The 24,309-nt window shown below is 45.3% G+C and overlaps 1 protein-coding gene across 1 annotated transcript in view; it reads right to left on the bottom strand.

The window, feature by feature from the left end:
- Positions 1-665: 665 nt before the first annotated feature.
- The window catches only part of TMEM272 (transmembrane protein 272), a 97,272-nt gene continuing 73,628 nt past the window's right edge, over positions 666-24,309 (bottom strand). The window contains exons 3-4 of the mRNA XM_085620415.1: positions 14,571-14,653; positions 666-1,206 (exon numbers count right to left, since the gene is read on the bottom strand). Coding sequence (XP_085476541.1) covers positions 844-1,206; positions 14,571-14,653 — 446 coding nt within the window. The 3' untranslated portion in view covers positions 666-843. The remainder of the gene's footprint in view (positions 1,207-14,570; positions 14,654-24,309) is intronic.

A 24,309-nucleotide genomic window follows, 5' to 3' on the forward strand; every position in this document is an offset into this window, starting at 1 on the left:
AGCTTGGAAAGGGTTGGAAACTTAAGGGCCAATAGGAGCATTCCCTCATAGCGTACGTATTGGGACAAGGAAGGAAATGAGGAGGTAATGTAACTCTTCATCCATGTCATTCATAAAATCCAGATATTTCACCCACAGCACCTCCATGTGCCTGCGTCTGCCCTTTCCCTGAACACAATTGCTTACTTTTAGAGTGTGTGTTTCTTTGAGGTCGTCCTATGTGTTAACATAGTTATAATTTGGGTGTTTCATTGTGGGGCAGTGCAAAACAAACCAAAACACGTTTTTTCATGGCTGATTTAGATCCATAATGCTTTGAATGTGTATAGTTTGGAAAAATGTAAAGTAGATCATTCATGCTAAGCCTTGGCCTACTAAGCAGCTGGATGTTTGTCCTCTTCGCGCTTTCAGCTGAAAAACACTTAAGAAAGATTTAATGAATTCAATATTTTTTCTTCTCTAAGGGCCTGGTTCCCACAGGTAAACTTACACTTTAGTTTACGTTTACAATTGTTTGCTATTCACAAAGGAATTTATGACTAGTATGTTTATTTCTGCTGCTTCTTTTTAAAGCGCAAACTCGACCCAAAGATATTGGGGCGCTTTTTGTGATTCACCAATTACATTACACACAGTCAGTTTTTTGTTTGTTTTTATGTTTTTTTTAGGCCCAGGGAGAATAACTGATTTGATCAGAATCACTTGATGTGGATTCCTAAACTCCAAACTCAGCAGCACTGTCAGTAAAACCACATGTTCTCCCCTTCCGTAGGGTTCGCGCCTTGGTCCACTGCATGTGCTGCACCGTTCTCATTAATAATAGTTGCCATTTCTACGTTCCCCCTAGTCCTCCTCATCTGTATACCGATGCCTGGAAAGCCAATATATGCAGCTGCTACAACAGATGACCAAGAACAGCACTATGTGACTAAGGACGAGCACCCCAGTGGCAAACACGTACAAGGTTTTATCGCAGTAGTCTTGAGGTTGGTGGAACGGAGGGATGAAGTTGGGCATGAAAACAGAAAACACCCAGTAGTTTCCCAGTATAAACCAGATGAAGAGGAAGAAGCTGAGGATCACATGAATGTAGTACTTGTGAGCGTTCACTCGCCACGGATAGTCATCATCGTCATCATCATCTATCATGACAGACTTAGAAAGCAACTGTCTCATTCTTGTGGAGTCGTAGAGTAGCATTGAAACCTAGACAGGAAAAGAAAGAGAAAAACAGTTAGCTTCAAAGAGATGTTGTTGCTAATCAGTGCTTTAAACTGAAATATAGAAGTGCAGGTGCTCAATATTTAAACTACCTTTTGCTCCCCAGAAGTGCTGGTACTCTCCCATTAAATGTATTGCAGCAGTGCTGAGTACCGGACAGTACCTGCCCATTTAAAGCACTGTTGCTAATACAAAAATATGTATCTAGAATAATAATCCAAAACAAATTTTGTAGGTCTGGCCTCTGTCTCACCAGACTGTCTTTAAAAAAAGAATTATTTATTCACTACCGTGCAAATGTCAAATTTGAGATTATTATGACAGTACTGATTGTACTGTAAAATAAACATGAGAAAAGCTATTTTCACCGACTCACAGATTCAAATTGGCATATTACACTGTGGTTGCGTGTGTATGTATATGTGTATATCTATGTATGCTTTTTTTCTGCTTCTTTGAAGTAGATATATATATATATATATATATACACAATTTTTATCTACTTCAGTGAAGAAAACAAAGGGTAAAGGGGTATTATAGTTAGGTATGAAGTAGTACCTTACTTTACTTTAAAAATAAAATAAAATTGCTGAAAAACAAAAGTTAATGCAACATTATAGTTAGGTGAAAATTTCAGTAGGGCTAGGAGGTCAGGTTATCCCTACACTTCCCCCTATATTCTTTTTTGAAAACATTTTAAGGACAGGGGGCCATGTCCCAGAGTCTTGTAAGGGCCACCACAACATCTCTTTTCATGTTGCTGCCCGTCAATAAGAGCGCTTTCTAAGAAAAAGCCCCCTCAGTACCCAGAAGGCTTGATTTTTCGAATTTCAGCCCTACAGGTGGAAATACATTTTGAGCATTCATTTTGCAAAAACTACTAAACAGATTTACACAAAATCACACTTTCTGATTCAAGATCTAGCTCTCTGCCAAATTTGATGTAATTCCGTTCAGCCTTTTTGGCTGTAGCGCTGTTCAAAATACCTATGGGAAATTCTATGCAGAAAATGTATTTTGGGAACCTATTTTTTCTCAGCCGCCACTTGACAGATTTCTCAGAAACCTTTCAGGAAGAAGCTAAGGTGGATGAACCTTTTTTTTGTAAAATTTTCCGAAGATTTGTCACATGGCACCAAAGTGATTCTCAAACCAAAAAATCAATTTCCTATGGAAACCCGGTCCTAACTGTAACTACATAGTAGCGACTGCCACTGTTTAATATGTTTCCAGTGATAGTTGATGTGATCAGCAGTGGCCTATTAAGGGCCCTATGAGCTCTCAGGTAAGCAAGGAAAATGGGTCCACCTACGAAGAGTTTAGTAGTGGATTATAGTCATAATTGTGGTCCAGAGGGCCCTATTATACCCATGAGGCCTGGTGCCACTGCACCTGCTGCACTCTTGGTGCTTTCTCTCATGCCTGTGTTAAGGATAACAATCACTTTGTGCCCTGGGGCCTAAATAGGCCCAGGTGAGGGGCAGTGCAGGCAATGTCTCCTGGGAGATAGGGTCCCCGGGGCTTAATAAGGCTCAGGGGAGGGGTGTTCACCCAGCCCCATACCTGCAAAAATGAAAACAAGCATTTGCAATGCAATAGGTCTCGCATTTGCAAAAGTTTAAGCTATTGGCATTGTTCATGACAATGCCTTTTTCAAAATCTATTTTATAAAACAAACACATAAATAAATGCAATTATCATTTACAATGCCAATAGCTAGTGTTGCATTATTATTAGCAATGCCAACTGCTCACACTTTTATATTGCGAGACCTATTGCATTGGGGGCCGGGGGAGAATCACAAACAAAGAGTAAATACACTTGGTGCATAAAACTATTTGCATATTGAATTGTTCACCTCACACCTGCATTACATACCGAAGTCAGGATGTGTTGCCTCTTTTAACAGTACATGCTTTTTTGTATCCCTTGACAGCGCTCGACAGCATGAGACAGTCCTTACCATCCCATTAGGTTTTTTTTTGCTAATTTGAGACGTCTTACACCAAGAATGCAGTCGTGATCTTACAAAGACTTTGGAGACAATGTTTGTTTCGTAGAGTGTCTATCTCTAATGTGCTAACACTCTTTCACCTTGTGTCAGCACTTTCAACCCAGACCTACTGGCATTCTAAAGGCATATTCTCATTTTTGATTGGGTACTTGCTGTAGGTGGCAACTATAAAGACAATTTATTGGAGACAAAATGGTATATCTGCTCATTGCTTATAGGATATCACAGCCAGAGCCTGCCCAGTACATTTGTTGCATTAAAACTCTCTTTCCTCTGATAAGTGTTGATGTTTACAAGATTTCTCCTTCTATTTAAAGGGGTTTTCAGTGTGCCAATGGAGTTATTTTTTAAATCTACTTTTATGTTTCTCTCCTACCTTTTGGTGTGCGGTTATAGTTTGTCACATTTTTTTATTTTCCTTTTGTGTGAACCTAAAATTTGCCTGTTTTACATTTCTTTTCAGGTTGGTACATCTTTAGTTGAGAATCATTTTATATGTGGAATGCTCCACTGGGAATAGTTGTGAACATCCACAACATTTCGACCTGTTATTCACACTTCAAGGTCCACTTATCTGCCCTTATCCTGGAAACACCAGTTTCACCATCCTTAATCCTCAATTCACAGTGCTGTAAAAATCTAGTGCTTAATTTGTGCTGGGTTTTCTAGCAAGTGTGTGTTCTTTCATCAATGCACTCTGACCAAAAGCAAGAAAGAAAGGGACAATCAAGAGGAAACCAAAGCATAGGAAGCATTGAAAGATATAAAGAATGGATAAAAACCTGCAAGTGACATTAGGAGCCAGGAGGCGTAGGGTCAAACAAAGAGTCATTGAAACCATGAAGTGCAATCTGGACTAGGCAGGCTTGGTGTACTGCAACCGCAGCCTTCAGCAGCATCAGCAGCGTGCTCTGAAGGAAAACTTTGCGCCTCTGGACTTGCGCGTTTTTGGTTAAGTAAACACTGCGTAAAATCGAGCATACTCTCGGTTTTCCTCCACTGGAAGAGCACTTTACCATCTTAAACTTCATTTTAGATCACAAATTACTACTGGCCACTCTCTGCGGTAATCTGTGTATGATTCCATGGTAGAATCACTCAATTGGTTAATGCACTGGTCATATAAATGGAAGAGGTAATACTACAAGTCCCAGCATTCTTAGTACAGCGGTCTGAGAACTAAAACCCGCTGAAAGTCATCGGTGTCACATGAAGCAAGCTGACAGCTAGGAGCTCACAGTTTTACTCAAGAAAATGTTGCCAAGTAAGATGTGCCAATGTGGACCTGCCGAAGGGTGCAGTTCAAAATAAACTTTGCAAAAAGGCCCGGGTACTGATGGACTGTGCCAGAGAGACTGAGAAGCGGCCTCTGAAAGGCCTGTCGGGCTGGGGCAGGGAGCCTCCGCCAGATGTCTTTCTCCACCCTCGTCCCTAAAGCCCTCGTGTAACAGGCACACAGCTGGTGACAACTGTCCCAGAACGACCTCGCCCGTGCTAGGCCTGGGCGATATTCTATTTGCGCTAGCGAAATTCTCAAATTTCAACTTACGCGAAATATGCTGGTTTTCGTGATTGGCAATTTCATGTCATTGTTGTCCATTAGATATTGCTCTGACCAGAAAGTGTCTCTGACCAGAAAGTGTCTCAGCAGAGTCATTTTTTGTTGCAAATTAGATTTTTTCATGTGAGCTGCACACTCACGTAAAACCAGCCACACGAGATTTGGGCAAGCCACATGGCATATGTAGGGCACCAGGGCACTTCGGAGCCTGCCAGGCCCGAAGCCAACTCTCGGCCGTCCTCTGACGCCAGGCTGCCCAGAGCAAGTGAAAGTAAGGGGCAGGACAATAGAAAGAGACACGTGGTTGTAGAGCCAAGGATGGTCCCTATCCACATAAGATATGATGCGGGCGGGAGGGCCAATGCAATGAACGATGTAAATTAAGAGATATAGGTAAGGGGGCGAAGGAGAGGGGGTGGGGGGCTAGATAGAGACAGAGTAGTTCAAATGTCAAAAAAGAAACCCCCTAAACATTTTTCTCCGTCACTCTGTGACCTGTTTATTTGATGCCTCTTTCCTGCAGACCCCCTTTCATTTACGTTCAGAGGGTGTGAGAGTGTCAGCACCGGAGAGAGACAGCTGCAGGACAAGGAAGAGTGAGCAGGGAGTGTGGCATAGGCAGAGACACGAGACTGCTTTCAGTAGAGTCAGATAAAGAAACATTATTGAGTCGAGACATATTCAAAGAGATGATTGACAGAGGGGGTAGAAGGAGAGAGAGAGTATCTTAAAAGAAAACCGCCAAAGAGACAGACTAGTCAAGGGGGAGAGTGGATAAAGAGCGATGGAAATAACGGCAGGTGCTGATGAAAAAGACGGCAGGCCAGATCAGTACAAATAGATAGCGAAAGAAGAATGGAAAGAGCTGGATAGATACAAAGCGTAAGAGACAGAGTGGTGAGCAAAGTGAGTGACAGAATAAGCAACAGAGGGAGACGGAAAGAGCCGAAAACACATAATTGTATGCGAGAAAAGGGGGGTGGGGGGAATAAAAAGACGGGAGAGAACATATAGTGCCCACTACAATTGAGAGATGCCTTTCTCATTTGCATAATATAGTCTGCGTGCTCGCCTAGGTTTTTAGTCCGAGGTCATTTACCATATTAAACTCTCATTGCATTTAGATACTCTTGACAGTTATACCGAGGACGAAAGTAATGACTGTATGCAAAACTAAAGTAATAGCGATCGCGATCAAAGCGAAAGTGATCGCGATCGCTTGGACGGGAGCGCTGTGTGGCAAGTACGTGAGTGGTGCGCGCGCAGCAGTGATTGGCGGCTGCGCGCGTGCACGCTCACGTGCACTGAAGCTTTAGGCCACAGGCAGCACTTGAAAATTCCTGACTACAAAATGTCTCTCCGAGCCAGCGCATGCGCTGGGCTCAGCGAGACCTAAAAACGGCTATGGAGGATGGGTTCCCCAGGACCTAATAAGGCTCAGGATGGGGGCCACTTGGTCCTCCTTCCCTTTAAAAAAACATAAGGCCCTGGGGGATAGGGTCCCCAGGGCCTAATGGGCTTAAGGGGTCTCGGGAGGAGGCCCACATGGCCCCCGCATAGGGTAATAAAATATGACTTTACATTAAAAATAATTTCTTGGAAACTCACTGAAAAACCCGAAGGTTCAAGTGACATGAGCAGAGCTAACTATAACTTGATCCATTGCCATGCACTGCTTATGAACTCACATATTACATCACTCATGACATTTTCTATGACATCACTGATAGGTCCCACGGGCCATTAATGGCTCAGGGAAGGGGGCCGCGTTGCCCTCTTCCATATAATTAGTTTAACGGCACGGGGGATGGGGTCCCTGGGGCCTTTAGAGGCTTAGGGCGTGGGTCACCTTCTCCTTAAAAAATACAGTGGGCCCTGGGGGACGGGGTTCCCGGGGCTGAATATGGCATTGGGAGGGGGGGGCACGCATCCACTTTCTATAAAAAAATGCTTCAGGCCCCAGGAGTTCGGGTCCCCGGGCTCAAGGCGGCTGAGGAAGGAGAAGACGCGCACATCTCTCCCCTTAAAACATAATTTGGTCCCTGGGGATGAGGTTCCCAGGGCCGAAAATGGCCTGGGGAGGGGGTCCACGTTCCCCGCTCCCCCCAAATGGCACTACAGGCCCTGGGGGATGGGGTCCGATGGGCCGAAATTTGCCTGAGGATGGAACCATGCAAGCCCCCTCCCCCAAAAATTAAAAGCATCATCCCCCACAGGCCCTTGCCCACCCCGCGGGGTTTAAAAAAGTTCAGGAATACGCACTTCTTTTTTTTAAACACATTTGACGCAAATTCACTGCAATTAAAAAATAAATGCCCCACCACCAGGCCTAACAGGTCAGGGTATTCATACCCTGCAAACACAACACAGATCTGTGACTGGGGATGAGTGTCTGAAAAGTTTCAGTGCTCCGTCCATCATCTCCTTGTGTTTGCTTTATTCGCCCTAAGTTGGCAGGGTAAGCCTAAACGTGGGCTCCTTGCTCACTTTGCCACTGGATTCAAGCTAACCTGGCTGATGAGCGGTGTCACCCCGAAACCGGGCCCAGGATGCTTGTTTTCGGTCCAGGGAAGACCTGGCTTCATAGTTCAGGCTTGACTGTTCCAATGAGGCATAGGGTCAAGACTGATTTGCATATGGCTGGGTCTTAACTTGGGTTGCGAAGTGAGCTAAAGAACGATGATGGATTCAACCCAGATCTGTGACTGGAGGTGAGTGTCTGAAACCTTTCAGGGCTCCGTCCATCATCTCCTGTTGTTTGCCCTAAGCTGCCAGGGTATGCCCAGACGTGGGTCCCTTGCTCAGATTGCGACTGGATTTAAGCTAACCTGGCTGATGAGGGGGTTACCGCGAAACCGGTCCCAGGATGCTTGTTTCTGATCCAGAGAAGACCTGGCTTGGCACTTCGGGCTGGACTGTTCCCATGATGCACATGGTCAAGACTGATTTGCATATGGCCGGGTCTGAACTGGGGTGGCGAAGTGAGCTAAAGAACTATGATGGATTCGCCCTAGATTGTGACTGAGGGTGAGTGTCTGAAAAGTTTCAGGGCTCCGTCCATCATCTTCTAGTGTTTCCTTTGTTTGTCCTTAGTTGGCAGGGTATGTATAGACGTGGGTCCCTTGCTCACTTTGCCACTGGATTCAAGCTAACCTGGCTGATGAGGGGTGTTACTCCGAAACCAGTCCCAGGATGCTTGTTTCTGGTCCAGAGAAGACCTGGCTTGGCAGGTCGGCATGGACCTCCCATGAGGCACAGGGTCAAGACTGATTTGCATATGGCTAGGTCTGAACTGTGGTGGCAAAGTGAGCTAAATAACGAATGATGGATTCCACCCAGATCTGTGACTTGGGTTGAGTGTCTGAAAAGTTTCAGCGATCCGTCCATCATCTCCTTAGGTTTGCTTTTTTCATACCTTGCTCCTTATGTCTTTTTTTCTTAAACCTTTTTTTAGGACTCAGGAGTGAGTCCTGAGTCCTAAGAGGGCTGCTATCACTTCCTGGTTGAGGTGGTGGCAGTCAATCAGATCTATCTCACTTTTAGAGCTGTTGGCTCCGTTGATCCTTCGCTACGTGAAATGTCCAATTTGTTTTACCCTGAATTTCTCCAAAACTACTGAACATATTTACAGCAAAACACAAAAAAGTACTATTCTGGACCACGATCTAGCTTTCTGTCAAATTAGATGTAAATCTGTTCAGAGGTTTGGGCTGTAGTGGTATCTAAAGTTCTCATGGAAAAGTGAAAGCGGATAATGCGTTATGGGACCCCCCCTTTTTCTTGGCCCCGCTTGAAGGATCACACCGAAACTTTCAATACTCAAACTAGTCAACACATAGCACTGTTTTGGAAAGTTTCGTGGAGATTCGTCAAATGGGGCTGAAGTTATTAGCAACACAAAAAATACATTTCCTATGGAAACAGGATCCTAACTATAACTACATATATACGTAACTGCTTACTGGCTTCCACTGTGCTCCTGACCAATGGGCTCATTGGCAGTGCAAAAACAGCAAAATCCACAATACTTTGATTAATCAGACAAAGGAGCCGATGCTTACTGGAAAACTGCAGAAATACGGTTTATTTCAAAGTGCTGATGTGCTACACTGACGCGTTTCGGCTGCCCTGCAGCTTTGCTCACAGAAGCACACACAAAACCATAGAAATTCAGGGGTTAGAGTTCTAGTTATCTCAAGTAACTATAACTCGTGCCCTAAAGTAACTATGACTCGCATCCTCGCCATGCACTGCTGATAACCCCACATGTTACATCACTCATGACATCTTCTATGACATAATTGATAATATCACTGCAACATTTGCAGTGAACTTATTGATGAGAAAACTGTGCAAGGTGGGGGTGCACTAGTTATAGTTACTTGAGATAACTGTAACTATAAGTGCCGAATTTCTATTGTTTTGTGTGTGTAAAATCTGAACCTAACCATAACGTCCCTGTAACCTTTGTTTTTTAGTGATATTATATCTCATTTATAGACTTTATGTATATATTGGATATGCATATACATATATGCGTATGGTCCTGTAGAAAGCTGGGGAGCCGAAATGCATAGTTCATCCTTTGAAGCTGTTTTTTGCACTTTGGTGTGCCAATAAATAATTTTTGAAATTTTACCTCTGTTGTGGTGCTGTGAATTTTCGCTGGATGAAGAGGACAAGCGTAGAGTTGATTTTTCTTTTTATAAATCTTTTTATTAAACATACATCGGTTCAAATAAACATTACAGAGGAATCAACAAATCCGTGCACTGCAATGACATAGGGGAGATTATGTTACATCGTTACATAGAAGGGGAATGTTACAGTGAGAGGGAATCATCTTGTTCAATACAACGAGGCAGCGAACATATTTCTCCACGGTAAATATTCCAAGGGTTCCAAATACAGGACCACTTTTAGGGGCAGCCCCTGGCCGAAAACACCGGGGCAGATTTATATCAGACTTGTGCCACTTTTACGCCGCCGTTGCGTCACTTTTGTGACGCAGCGGCGGCGTAAACATTGTGCCATGTTGCGCCCCATTTACATCGTGACGCATCTATGGTGATGCGTCATGGTGTAAAGCCCTGCGCCACATGAAACCTGTGTCAGGTTTCATGTGGGCGTTTCTACTCAGGGGGGGTGTGCCGTTGCAGGAACGCCCCTGAAAAGTGACTCAGTGAAATCTATAAGATTTCACTGAGTCACTTTCCCAACGCTGATGCGTCAAAACCCTGCGCCTGCTTGAAGCAGGCGTAAGGCTTGACGCACCATGTTAGGGATAGGGTAGGTTGGAACAGTGCTGGAGTTGCGTCGCGCTTGCGACGCAACTTCAGCACTGCGCCAACCTTACGCCGGCAGATGTGTCACATATCTGCTTGTCCTTGCGCCACGATGCACTGCATTGTAAATGCGGCGAATCTGCGGTGGCGCAAGGGCAAACTTGCGTGACGCATCTTCCGTGGCGCATCCATGCTGATTTGCAGGGATGCGCCAGGGAACATAAATCTGCCCCACCGTTTTTTCCATACACATGCACCAATCAAGGTCCTTTTCCCAAGCTTCTATTGTGGGTGGTTGAGCTGCGCCCTATAGCTGTGCAATATTTCATTTAGCAAGCATGAACCCTAGTGTGACCTATTGTTTCTGGTGAGTGTTCTGGTCCGTAGGTTCCCATATGTTCAGGAGGCACCTTCCCGCCTCTGGGTGGAGAGAGACTGAGAGCAATGTATTGATTATATCGTGCATCTTGCGCCAGAAGGATTTGATGTAGGCACACTCCCATATGATGTGCATGAATGTTCCCATATGCCCACATTGTCTCTTGCACTCCCCTCCATCAACCCTCCTCATATGTATCAGACGGGGTCCCGTGATATACACCCTATGGAGGATTTTGAGATGTACTAATCTAAGGCGCGCTGGAATGGTGACCACCCTAGGGGAGGACACTGCCTCCCGCCAGTCCTCCTCATCCAGCTCAATCCCATCCCTTATCCATTTCTCCCGCAATGATTTGGGGATCCTCCATGTTATTTATCAGTTTCTTATATATTAGGGAAATAGTCTTTTCGGGTAGGTGTCCGTCTAATATTCTGTCCTCCAACGGCGAGGACTCGGGACAAGTAGTACCCAATGGGAGAAGAGAGTGTAGTGAGTGTAGAACCTGTGCATATCGGAAATATTCAGTGTCTGTCAACTCGTGATCCGTTTGCAGCTCGGCAAAGGACTTGGCCCCTCCCTCCCCCAAATGTCTTTGATACGTGAAATTCCGATGAGGTCCCACCGGTCAAATCCCTTTGACCTCCATAAGCTGCTTAGCTTCTCAGAGTCCCAAAGTGGAGTCGCTAACGTCAATCTATGACCCCATCCAAGAGAGTTAGTAGCGTCGTGCCAAATTTGGACGGAGTGTTTGGTGGGGCCTGTTAATGTATATCGTTTAGGCAGTGAGTATAGTGCCCTGTTATAATTCCCTCCGGGTAGGAGCCATCTATCCATGGTACAGCCGGCGTCGTCAAGACGACCGGAGGTGCCATGATTGACGGCTGCTAGATGAGCTGCCCAGTAGTATTTGTTGATGTTAGGGAGGCTAATGCCTCCATCATACCAATTTAATGTCAGCTTATTTGGGGCGATACGCGGCCTTCCCTCCAATAGCAGGTCTCTCTGGAGGCTCTCGACCTCCTTGAAGTATTGCGTGGGAACAAGGTCCAGGGTGTTCTGCAGGGCGTAGAGGAATCTAGGCAAAGACATCATTTTAAACAGGGCAGCCCTACCCAAGAGAGAAAGGGGGAGTGATTTCCAGATGGCAATGTCCTTTTTGAGCCTATGCAAGGCTGGAAGAAGATTGTGGGCGTAGCGGAGTGAAGGGTTAAGAGAGATGAAGATCCCTAAATACTTAAAACCAACCGTGTTAATCTGTATTGGACAGTCTCTCGGGGGGATAGGTAGGTCCCCCCTGAGGACATACAAAAGGGACTTACCCCTGTTGACAGTGAATCCAGAAAATCCACCGAATATTGCCAGAATATCTAGTACCGCTATCAGGGATTTCGTAGGGGAGGCCAGGTAGAGCAGTATATCGTCAGCATAGAGTGAGATGCGGTCTTCCCAATCGGGACCATCTCAATTCTCGTATCATGGGGTCTCTGCGGATCCAAGCCGCTAGAGGTTCTAGGGCTAGGGCAAAAAGGAGTGGTGAAAGTAGGAAAGTGGCTGACAGTTCATTATTGACCACCACCTGAGCCAGAGGCTCACTGTACAAGAGACGTATCTATTGGATGTATTTTGGAGCAAAACCCACCTTTGCCAAAACTGCCCAGAGGTAGGCCCATTTGATAGTGTTGAACGCCATGGTCACGTCCAAGGACACGATAACTGCTGGCTCTTAGATGGTAGGCGCTCTGCCCAGCACTCGGTGGGCTCGACGCTAGTTCAAGGCCGTATTTCTGTGGGGCATGAAGCCGGATTGATCCGGGTGAACTAGACTACTTATTATTTTACCCAGGCGATTAGCCAAGAGTTTGGCCAGAATTTTGGGTTCAGCATTGAGAAGGGAAATAGGTCTGTATGAGGCACAGTCAGTCTTGGATTTGCCTTCTTTGTGTATTGTGACTATGGTGGCAATCCTCTGTTCCTGGGCAGCGTCCCACCCTCCCTCGATTCCTCAAACATAGACTTTAAATATGGTGCAAGTTTATAGGGTCGAAGTTTGTACAGCTCAATGGGGAGTCCATTGGGACCAAGGGCCTTCCCCGAGTTTAAGGATCGGATTGCTTGCGCGATCTCATCCGTTGTCAAGTCACTGTCCATAAACTTACGGTCTTCTAAGGAGAGTTGGGGGAGCCTAATGTCTCGTAGCAATTCCCGAGAGTCCTCTTCGGTGTGTGAGGTTACGGTCATGCAGACAGTACGGAAATGGTTGGCGAGCCTATCTACTATTTCCTGCGGCTCTGTGAGAGAAGTGCCTCCATCAACTTTGAGTTCCGGAACCAGCCTGCTCGCCCATTCTTTTTTGTCAAGCCATGCTATGAGTTTCCCTGCCTTGTCTCCCAGGTCGTAAATCCTGACCAGTCTTTCCCTGCCTAGCGTTTTGGCTCTATCCGTCACTAAAGCCTTATAGTTGTGTTGTTTCAGGCTCAGCAAATGGAGTTTCCGGCGTCACTCCAGATTGTAGGTCGCCCTCTAATCTGTAAATTTCGGCTCAATATCTAGAACTGCTTTGTGTTTATCTTTCTTCATTCCAGAGATCAATGACAAGGCCTGACCCTGAATTACAGCCTTAAATGCTTCCCATAAAGACTGGGATGAGGACACGGACCCTTCATTGTCCAAAAACTAGTTATCCATGGTTTTGACGAGGTCTTTGTGGATTTTCAGATCTCTGAGGTACCATGAATTAATGGGGGCTAGTTTTCCCACCGTGGTCTGATTAAGGACTATATGGATCCATACCGGCGAGTGGTCAGAGATGCCCCTGGCTAGGGGCTTGATTTCTTGAATGTAGGTGACCTGTACGGCGGAAACTAGGCAGTAATCTAAGCGGGAAAGGCTATGGTGAGCCCCAGAATGAAAGGTGTGTTGTATCTGATCTGTATGATACGTTCTCCACTCATCCACTAACCCCATGGCATCGAGAAAATCATGCAGCCAGCGGGAAGAAGGCCCTATCTCCCGCGGGGGATAGCGGTCTAGTGTGCCCGAGACCACCGCATTAAAGTCGCCCCCGAGGACTAATAGGCCATCTGGAATGGTGTTTAAGACAGAGCCCAGGTCCGCAAAGGTGGTACTCTGCAATCCTGGTGGAACGTATATGGACATAAGTGTGATGGGACGCCCCTCCCATATGCCCAACACCCCAATGTATCTGCCCCGAATGCCCGTCCACGTGGAGCTCACAGCAAAGGGGAGTGAATTCATCATGATACCCACGCCCCGTGAACCAGATGTAAATCCTGCATGCGCCACCATTTTATACCCCCATCTGTGCATCACCTTACATGAAGTCCCGACCAGGTGTGTCTCCTGTAGCAGGACAATATCCGGGGCCTGCCGTTTAATATATTGGAGTACCACACTACGTTTAATCTTGTCCCCAAGGCCGTTAACATTCCAACTCAATATCTTTACACTTTTGTCTCCCTGTGTACTCATTGGTTAGAGCGTAGGTAGAGTTGATTTTGGATATATTTATCTTTTTGTAAATATGATTTGGAAATATAAAATGTAAATATTTTTGGGCAGAATGTGATACTTTGCTGATAAAGGAATATACACTTTGTACTTTATAGAGATAAAAAAATGGCGCTCACCGATTGCCATAAGCAAAGTGAAGACTTCGAGTCTAGTTGTTCAATGAAGTAAAGGAGGGGTTACTGCACAAGAGCATTTTAAAAAGATGCACTAGACGCAAGGACACGACGATCCAGTAGAAAGCTGGGAGCCGAAACGCGTAGAACGTCCATCCGTGTGATTGCGCTATGCACTTTGGTGTTAAACAGTAAAAAATAAAAAGGAAAAAAGAAACATACCGATATCTGTGGTACCGTGAATTTCTGTCGGAGAAGTGAAACGGAGGCAGTGAAGCATATATATCTATATCTATATATTTATAAAGATATAGATATATAGATATAGATGTATGTATATATCAAGTGTTTAATGTGCATGTCTAAAAGTGCTTATTTAATATACACACAAGTATGTAACAAAGTTGGAGACAAATTCAATGTATATTTGTTAGAAAAATTGCACCTAGTGCACATACAGTACCTTTAAACTGCCAACAACTCCTCCTATCAGCAAGTACAAGGGAATTAATGGCTGGACTGGACAGTGTTCCAGGAACTTTATCCCTAGATAAGAAAATAATGTTGAGATAAGTAACTAAAAAACTGTAACAAGGATTATACTGTGAGACATGAGAAGTGTGAAATATACATGCCATGTGTTTAGGTTTGTTTACGGTATTCATGTTGTGCTGACTGGCTGACCTTTAGTACGGACAAATGCCTTAAAATGGAGGTTTGCAGAACATATCCCAACACAAATATATGCATTTGTTCTTAAACTTTCTACAACTGTGTTCCTATCTTCAGTTATAGAAGAACAACATCCCAGTGCAGCTGAAATCTGAGTACCAACACTTTACTTAAGAAATACTTCTGTTGGTGTAAAATGTGCATCAGCAGTAGCCTTGCTTTTCCAATGTTTCATAGATTCTGCTCAAATCAACGACTTTGATAAATGTTTCATTTGCCATTTTTCTCAGTTAGCTTAAATATACAGGGCCTGATTCACAAAAGTAAACTTAGACCAGAAGTCTAAGTTTAGACCTAAAGTCTAACTTTCCTACTACTAAAGTCAGACTTTTGGTCTAAGTTTACATCAAAAGTCTAACTTAGACCAAAAGCCTAACTCTTTTGGTCTAAGTTTAGACCAAAAGTCTAACTTAGACCAAAAGTCTAACTATAGTAGTAGTAAAGTTAGACTTTTGGTCTAAGTTAGACTTTTGGTCTAAACTTAGACCAAAAGTCTATCTTTAGTAGTAGTAAAGTTAGAAATTTGGTCTCAGTTAGACTTTAGGCCTAAACTTAGACTTCAGGTCTAAACTTAGACTTTTGGTCTAAGTTTACTTTTGTGAATCAGGCCCATAGTGGTTTGCAGTATTTCTGCGTTCAAAAGAGTACATAGCCTCTACTGGAGTTACCACTTAGATTAATGGATCTTGTGTGATTGGTGTAAACACAAAAAACGCTCATCTATCCCATGGCTATGTTTGCGTTAAGTAGTTGCCTATAAGCAGCTGTCATCAATGCAACGATAAAGGTGCAAAAAAATCTTTATACAAGGAACAGACAGAACAGTGCACCTAGGGCCAGAAGTACGACCCTCAGTGTTTGCGACTCACAGTTTGCATTTTTATCGACTTACAATTTGCATTTTTTGCGACTTGCAAATTGCGAGTCGCAAACACTGATGTACAGCAGTATCTGAGACACAATTTGCAATTCCCAAATGGGTCGCAAAGGACCTGCCTCATTAATATTCATGAGGCAGGTCGCATTTTGCGACCCATTGAGAATGGCCGGCACTCACAGGGATGGGGTTAGCAGACCATCATGTCTGTGACTGCTTTTTCAATAAAGCAGCTTTTTAATTTCTTTTTTTAATGCAGCCCGTTTCCCTTAAAGGATGCATTTAAAAAATTAAAATTAACGTTTCAGTTTCATTTTTTATTAGCAGGCAGTGGTCCATTTTCACTGCCAATCATGGGACCCCTTCCCATTTGTGACTGGCTTACCACCAATTTGGAATTGGTTGTAAATGCGATTGTTTTGCTATGCATTTGCGGTTGCAAAACAATCTTACATCCCCTTTTGACGCACTATCAGGAAGGGACGCGCTTGGCACGCCCCTAAAACTAATTTTGGGAGTCGGTAACAGGTTACCGACTTGCACAATCGGTTTGGTACATGCTACAACCCTTTTTAGCAGTCGCAAATGGGCCGATTTATGGTTTGCGACCGCTAAGAACAGTCATGCATCTCGGTAACAAACGGGAAATCGTCCCGTTTGCGACTGCTAAAAAAGGCCCTGGATAGAGTACACCACTGTCATGCATCCACCAGAGTGAATAAATAGTGTCCATATCTAAGTGTTTCCATTCAACTTAACTTCATGAAAACCATCTCACAAACACAATGTACTATTTTATACTGCCTTCCTTGCTCCTACAGGACACTCCAATATCCAACCAATAGAACACACTAGACAGAAAAATCACGTGCTTTCAGCACAGCCAAGATTACATTATAGCCAGTTATTATGTAACTCAGAAAAGTAATAAGCAACAGCAAACACATTAGACAAAACCTTTTTACGCACCTAACATAGCCGAAGTAAGGCACATCATATAACAAGCTATCACAGCACTAACACACATTAATTACACGCATCCAAAAGAAAATATTAAACCAAACCCTTGCATACATACAACTCTGTGCTCACAGTGGCATTTTCCACATGATGTGCCACAGACAAACATCTAGCACAACGCATTAGACAGGATTCTTAGTGCACACCCAACACGCCCTGTTTTCACCATCACCATACACCATCATGGTATGCAGAAGCACTTGACCGCCAGGAAGCTCTTTGCACAAATGCACACAACCACCAGGCAATTGATATGTCTGTGACCCTAGTTTTTTTTTCAAAAAACGATTATTAGATTTTGCTGGTTAGATCATTTCATGATAGCGTCAATACATAATGAAGATAGCAATGCACATGTATGGGACGTTCACAGCATGCGAGATCTGTATTTGACATGTTCTGCTAGTAACAAAACAACATCAACTGTATTGGGGAATGAGAAAGGGGAGGGAAAGGGTGGAGTGTCCCTGCTGCCATCTACAAGCGGGTCCTGCCTCAGTTGAAGCCAGGCGTGGTTAGACTGTAGGTGTTGCATGGGTGGGTCCGGTGTTGCAGTCTATGGGGCCGATCTTGGCATAGTGGCATCTTGTAATGAAGGGTCATGGAAGGTCAGCGCGGGTCCGAGGCCTCAAGCAGGGGTAGGGATAGACAGAAGGAACCTTCAGCGAGACCCAGCTACACCCCACATATGGGGGGAGAAGTGCTTCTTCCAAGCAGGAGGTCGTCGTCGGAGGCCTGATCTTGATGAGCTCGGACCGGGGTGTCACATAGACCAGAGATGGGTAATCACCGAAGTCCTCTCTTTTACTCTTTGCAAAGTAATGTGCCCTCGGCTTGTGCCCAGTGTTGAAGGTCTTGAGGTCAGGAGGACAAAGTGGGAGGGTTTCCAGCCTTCCATCGTCGAGAGATGGCACAGCATGCCAGAAGGAGGGCAATGAACCTGGTGTTGAGTTTATCTCCTTCTAGTCTGGAGTAACCCCTCCGCCACCCACAAGAGGATTGATCTCAAAGAGTGTTGAAGTGATCTGTCTGTGAGCAACTCCAGGGTAGCAAGGACCCCAGACTAAAAGGCCTGCAATTTCGTACAGCCCCACATCATGTGGGTACGTGAGCAGGTGCCTGTTGGTAGCGGGTGCAGTTCGGGGAGGCCCTGGGGAAGAATTTCTGGGGAGTAAAGTAAGGTCTGTCCAGGAGACTTTCGTATAAACTTTAAACGTGCATTCTGGGGAATCTGTGAGGGGTATTTGGAGTGCAGCTTGCCACTGCTTGTCGTTGATGACTGTATGGAGTTCATCTTCCCAGTCTGCCCTAAGTATGTGTAAACAGATGTTTGTGTGTGCCTGAATTCCTTTGTTCAGCCAGGTCCCTAATCTCCTCCCGTGTCCCATGCTTGTAGGGCCACATAAGTTGGTGCATTGCAAGTCATATTCTACCGTACATGAGGAATTCTCCATCTGGGAGCTCAATGCACTTGATTTTTTTTTAAACAGTAGTTAGTGATCCTTTTGCAAAAACAGCATAGCTGTTCAGCAGTTCACAGCACAGCATTCGTTATGCGCTCATTCGTCATTACAACTGATAAATACATATCAAAATGCTCCATAATCACAGCCAGCATTGGATCTATAGCCCTAATTGTCCCCACCCCCTTCCCGCGAGTCTTCAATATATTGATTTGTGTCTTGGGTGCAGGTATGCATTCATAGCAATCAGTCTGAGTGCATCCGTAGGGTGTCATAGTATGGAGGTAGCGTATTAGTCTGTGGGATCTAACTGACATGGGATCTAGATAATGTTGGTTCTGTTCTTGTACATATGTCAGGGGGTATTCTCTATGGGTCTGCTCCTTCTTCCTGTTGGGTCTCCACCTCTGGGTGCTCTAGGTCATACATGAGGGTCTCCCAGGCTCTGGCCATCTCTATGTTTCGTAATCCTCTTTTAGCTTCCCTCATCAGTATTCACCCTTCACACCCAGCCCATTTCAGGGGTTCTTTTCTCCATGTGGTTAGATTAGGGTCTCGTGTGGCTTTCCAATTCCTAGTTATCTTGCGGTACGCTAGCACAAATGCCAGAGCTTGGAATTTACTGCTGACTTTGGTTTTGGCCGTATGGGGAAACCATTTTAAGAGACAGCGTGTTAGGGTGCAGGGGACCTCCCTATCGACAACCTCACTTACAGTTTGCACTACCCCCTCCCAGTATCCTCGTAGCAAGTCCAGAACATGTGTATAATATGTGCTCATACTTCACTGAACCACGGGCAGGCTGCCCCTTTTGCTTGGAAATATATGTGAATGCGATCAGGTGTCAGATAGGCTCTGTGAAAAACATAGTAATTTATCAGCTTGAGTCGTTCATTTCTGGATACCTTGGGTATTCCAGCTAGTATATTGTCCCAGTCCTTCGTTGGGATTGGTGTGTCCAAACAGTCTTCCAACTGGAGGCAGAGTGCCTCAAGCGGGTGCCGTCTGTCCGCATGGAGCGCTTTGTATAGGCAGGATACTGCTTTGATGGTTCCTGCCGACAGGGCAATATAGTAACAGCTCTGTTGCGGTGGGGGCTCTGTAGATCCCGTCTGCCAATGTTTACGGGTTGCTGCTGTGATGGCGCTGTGCAACAGGAAATATCCATGAGATAGATCGAACTCGGTTCGAATGGCAGCAGTTCATTGTCTTTGTAAAGGTCGCTCATTTTTGCCACCCCAGCTTCCATCCATACCTCCAAGTCTCGTCAGTTACCTCCATGCGGGAGAGCCTTTAGCACATCCATCGGGATGTCCGGTGAATACGGTTCCCTCACACCTATTCTCAATTCACAAGATCAGGGCCTAAAAGTCCATGAGGATGCCATCCTCAAGCAGGTCCACTACATTGCATAGTCCTGCAGCCTTCCAGTGTGACAAGTCACCTGAGGAGAGCCACGTTGGCCGAGTTTGCATATCTTACAATGGAGTGGACGGGGCCAATGGGGGCGTAGTCTTTGTATATAGCAGGGCATTGCACAGGCAGGTGCACGCTGTGCCTAGTAGTGGAGTACACTTCGGAAGGACTCTAGCATAAGGGAAAAGTGAATTATGGGGCACCAGTGTGAGGCCTGTTTCAGCCATATGGTGCGCCATCAGCTGGAGTGTTGGCCACTGTAGTTGTGCCGCATAGTAATATGTTCAAAAGATTGGTTAATTTAGGCCACTTTGGTCGATGGAAGGTATTGTTTGGACACAGTGATTCTCTGTCTCCCAATGCCCCATATTAGGTAATGCAATATAATTTTGAGGTCACTAAAGACTTTCCCCAGGATAAGCATCTGAGGGTTTACAAAATAATAGACCAAGCATGGCAAAACCCCCATTTTAGAAAGAGCAACCCTCCCCTGAAACATTAGTAGAAGAGTGGTTTAGAATGCAACTTGGTCATGTATCATTCATGTTGCAGCGCCTGGCTTGCCTTCCAAAATGTCCCTTGGGGGGTGGAATATTTTTATATTCAAATGAATGTGGTGCCCACTGAATGGGATCTGCCTCTAGTGTAAGCAGGCACAGAGTTACCTTCTGTGGTAGTGGAAAAATAAAAGTCTTTGTCGGGTTCACCCTGAGTTCAGCCAGAGCATAAAACTCAGTCAGCAAGCAGGTAAGGGGCTCAAGATCCATGTGGGACGACCGGATATGGATAATATGACTGCGAAGAGGGAAACTGCATATTTTGTGTCTCCTAGGGGTGTTCCTCAGTGTCCCCCAGCCATTCACAGGTTGCTAGCAATTGGTTTTATCACAAGGACAAGGAAGAGGGGGGACAGGGAACAGCCCTGCAGGATTCCAAGGGCAATTGGGTATGCCTCAGAGATATGGCGCCTGGTCCTGACCCTAGCAGTGGTGCGGCGTGCAAAAGTTGGATCCATACGAGGACCAAAACCAAAGCTCTGCAGCACTTCCGGCATGTATTCCCAGCCTAATGTGTCGAAGGCCTGTTCTGTGTTGAAGGAAATGCATGCTGCCTCAGGACAGACCTGTGCAACTCCCTCCATGATCCGGAAGACCCAGCGTATATTGAGAGAAGTGTTGCGCCTGAGCACAAGCCCATTTTGATCGGGATTGATTAGGTCTTGAAGGTGTGGAGGAATACGGCCTGCCAATATTTTACTCAGGATTTTGTAATCTATATGGAGTGTAGATAGGGGACGATAGAAGGCAACATCAGTCGGATCCCCATCGGGCTTTGGTATCAAAATGAGAACTGCCTTCTTTGTTGTGGGGGAAGGGCACCAAGCTGTAGGACCTTGGCAAATAGGATCTCCAGCCTTAGAGCTAGGAGTGCCTTGTACATGGCATAAAATTCCATAGGCAATCCATCCAGTCCTGGCGTTTTACCGCACAGTAAATTCCCTGGTGGGTTTCTGGCTTTGAAATGGGAGGGTCGAGGTCCTGAACAACCTCTAGGGGGTTATGGGAAAGGGTCAGCCCTTCCAAGAACTGTTGGGAGGCTGAATGCGCTCAGTGTAGGGCCCGCTGAGTAATGGTGTCTGTAAAAGTGTGAAAATGTTACATCGATGTCTTTCCAAAATGACAATAATCTAATCTTTAAAACCAAAGTTACTATTTTTTGAAGTTATTTTAGTGAAAATAGCACCAAAAAGCACAAAGCGCCAACTCAGGATATCTGGTCACACTGGACCAGGACAAAGTCATGCTTTCAGGCTGACTACGATGGAGCGCAGTTCGGATACGGTTACCAGGTTAGGCCCACTGAAGTTTACCTTCTAAAGTCTGTGCTGAGAGTCCCATTCGTGTTGTAGAGGGCCGCGAGGAGCAGGGTCAACGTCGCAGAAGGCTGTTGGGTGGACTTTGCTGGAGATTTGTGTTGGCGGTTGATGCTAGAGCGCACAGAGTCGGGATGATGGAGCTTCGTGCTGAATCACAGTGCGAGGTCTCGATGCAAACAAGCCTGTTCGCGGTTGTGAAGAGCCCACAAGCTTAATTTCGGCTCACAGAGCCACACCAAGGGCCCTGGGGCTGAGGGGCACCTCTTGGGGGCCAGGAGCTCACTGCAGCTGGGTCCAGGGGCTGGTGCAGGATGTTGGGGAGCCTTTTATGTCCCTGAGACTCAGATCAGGAGGCCAGAAGACTAGTCATTGGAGTCACTCTGGTGTCCTGGGTTCAAGATGAGGTTGCATGTCCAGTTCTTCCTCCCAGGAAAGAGGGAAGCAAGCAGCAGGTCAGTACAGCAGTGCAACAGTTTCTTCAGAGCTGCATTCCTTTCAGCAGCACTGCAGTCCTTCTTCCTGTCAGAGTATTCACAGTTTCAGAAGTGTACTCAAGAGTTGGTGTCTGAGGTCCGGTATTTATACACAGTTGTGTGTTTGAAGTTGGGTGAAGCTTCTAGAGGCATGTCTTTGAAGTGCACAGATGCGCTGTCTTCCTGGCCCTGGCTCCAGACTAACTGAAGGGGGTATGCAACCCTTTGGGTGGAGAGAGGATGCAGCCTATTCAAGTGTAAATGGGGCTGGGCCCAGCTCTTCCCTCCCATGCTGCCAGTGATGGCTTATCCAGTAACACCTAAGCTCCCCATTGTGGGTGGCTGTCTAGGAGGAATACACAAAGCCCCCCTGTCACTCACTACCAATCATGTGACCTAGAGACAAGCTGCAGGCACCAAACAGCTACGGACAGAAAGTGTCCAACTTTCTAAAAGTGGCATTTTTAGAATTGCAATTTAAAATCCGACTTCACCATATGTCAGGATTTAAAATTGCAATTCCATCGACACAAAACATGAAGGGGTTACCTGTTACAATTTGGAAATTACACTTATAAAATGTAAGAAGGTAACTCGAATGTTAGGCTACGGGAGAGGTAGGTCTTGCACCAGCACTAATTTAAGAGTTTTTCACTACCAGGTCATGTAAAACAAAAGTATATGTCCTACCTTTTAAATACATTGCACCCTGCCCTCTGGGCTTTCCAGAGCCTACCCTAGGGGTGATGTGTATGTACTAAAAAGGAAGGTTTGGGCCTGGCAAAAGGTTTATTTTGGCAGGTCGACATGGCTGTTTAAAACTGCACACAGGCTCTGCAATGGCAGTTCTGCGACATGTTTAACCCCTTGTGTGCCCCGCCCTTTCCCCGCCCTGTGCCGGGCGTTGAATTAGCGGGCGGGGTTCATGACGAGATAGTCTCGTCATGGGCACAGCGCAACCGCGGCCCATGACGAGACCATCTCGTCATGGGCACTCAAGGGGTTAAAGCGCTACTTAAGTGGGTGGCACAGTTGGCACTGCAGGCCAACCAGAAGCCTTTAAATTACAGGCCCAGGGCATAGGTAGTGCCACTTAACAAGGGACTTACAAGTAAATTAAATATGCCAATTTGGTATAAGCCAATGTTAGCATGTTTTATGGAAGGAGCACAAGCTCTTTAGCACTGGTTAGCAGTGGTAAAGTATGCAGAGTCCTAAGGCCAGCAAAAACGAAGTTAGCAAAAACAGGAGGTATAAAGGCAAAAAGATAGGGGAAAACTACACCACAGATGCCAGGTCTAACATTTGTGCAATTACTTTTCCAGCTGTTGTAATTCAGTCATTAGAGAGGACTGCGTGCCTATTGCATGACTGTTATACCTGAATAACCACCTTATAGGACTCTCGCTCAATTGACTGGTTGTGACTGTCTATGTGTTATAGTAGAAGTAGTGTATCGTGGCGTTGCGCAAAGTTTTGTGGAATGCCTCATTATCCAGCCATAAGGACTGCATCCACCAGGCGGACACTGAGGTTAGGACTCAGCCTCAAAGCCATAGGAAGGCGCAGTGGGTTGTGGTTGGAAATTATTTTGCTTAGGGATATCACGTCACAGGCATGTCTGTAACACCAGATGATTTATAAGTAATTGATATAACCCTTCGACATTAACCTCAAAACTCCAAACTCATACATTCACATCACAAAGAATAAAACATAGCTACTTAACCGAGAATATAAGCAGACCACAATGGGCCTGATTCACAAACTACATTTTATGTATTGTAAAGTAGTACTACAGTAGCACTACTTACATACTAAAAATGCCGTTCAGTTCACAGTTGGAGAACTCCACCTTCCCTATCCTTTCTGTGTGGATTTTAACCCCTGAAACTCTGCACTTTTTTTATGAATAAATAAATAATTATGATTTATATTTATTGGGGGAAACTACCCAAAACCTCCATGTATTAATTACCCTTACCACCCTATGCCCCTACCTACCCCTAAATCCTAACAAATAATGTTATCACCCTATGTCCGTACCCTCCCCTCACCCCAAAAAATACCCTTATCACCTAATTCTCTTACCCACCCTTAGCCCAAACACACTTACCACCATATATCTCTATCCACCCATAAACCCTAAAAGATCCCTTATTACCCTATGCCCCTCCCTACCCCTAAACCCTAACATACTCCTACAACCCTATACCCCTACCAACCCCTCAACCGTAAAAACACCCTTACAACCCAATACTCTTAACTACCCCTAAACCCTAAAACAACCCTTATCACCCTATACTCACCCTATAACCAAACCCACCCCATAACATATAAATATA

Source organism: Triturus cristatus, chromosome 8 (genome assembly GCF_964204655.1).
Source record: "Triturus cristatus chromosome 8, aTriCri1.1, whole genome shotgun sequence".
NCBI classification, from domain to species: Eukaryota; Metazoa; Chordata; class Amphibia; order Caudata; family Salamandridae; genus Triturus; species Triturus cristatus.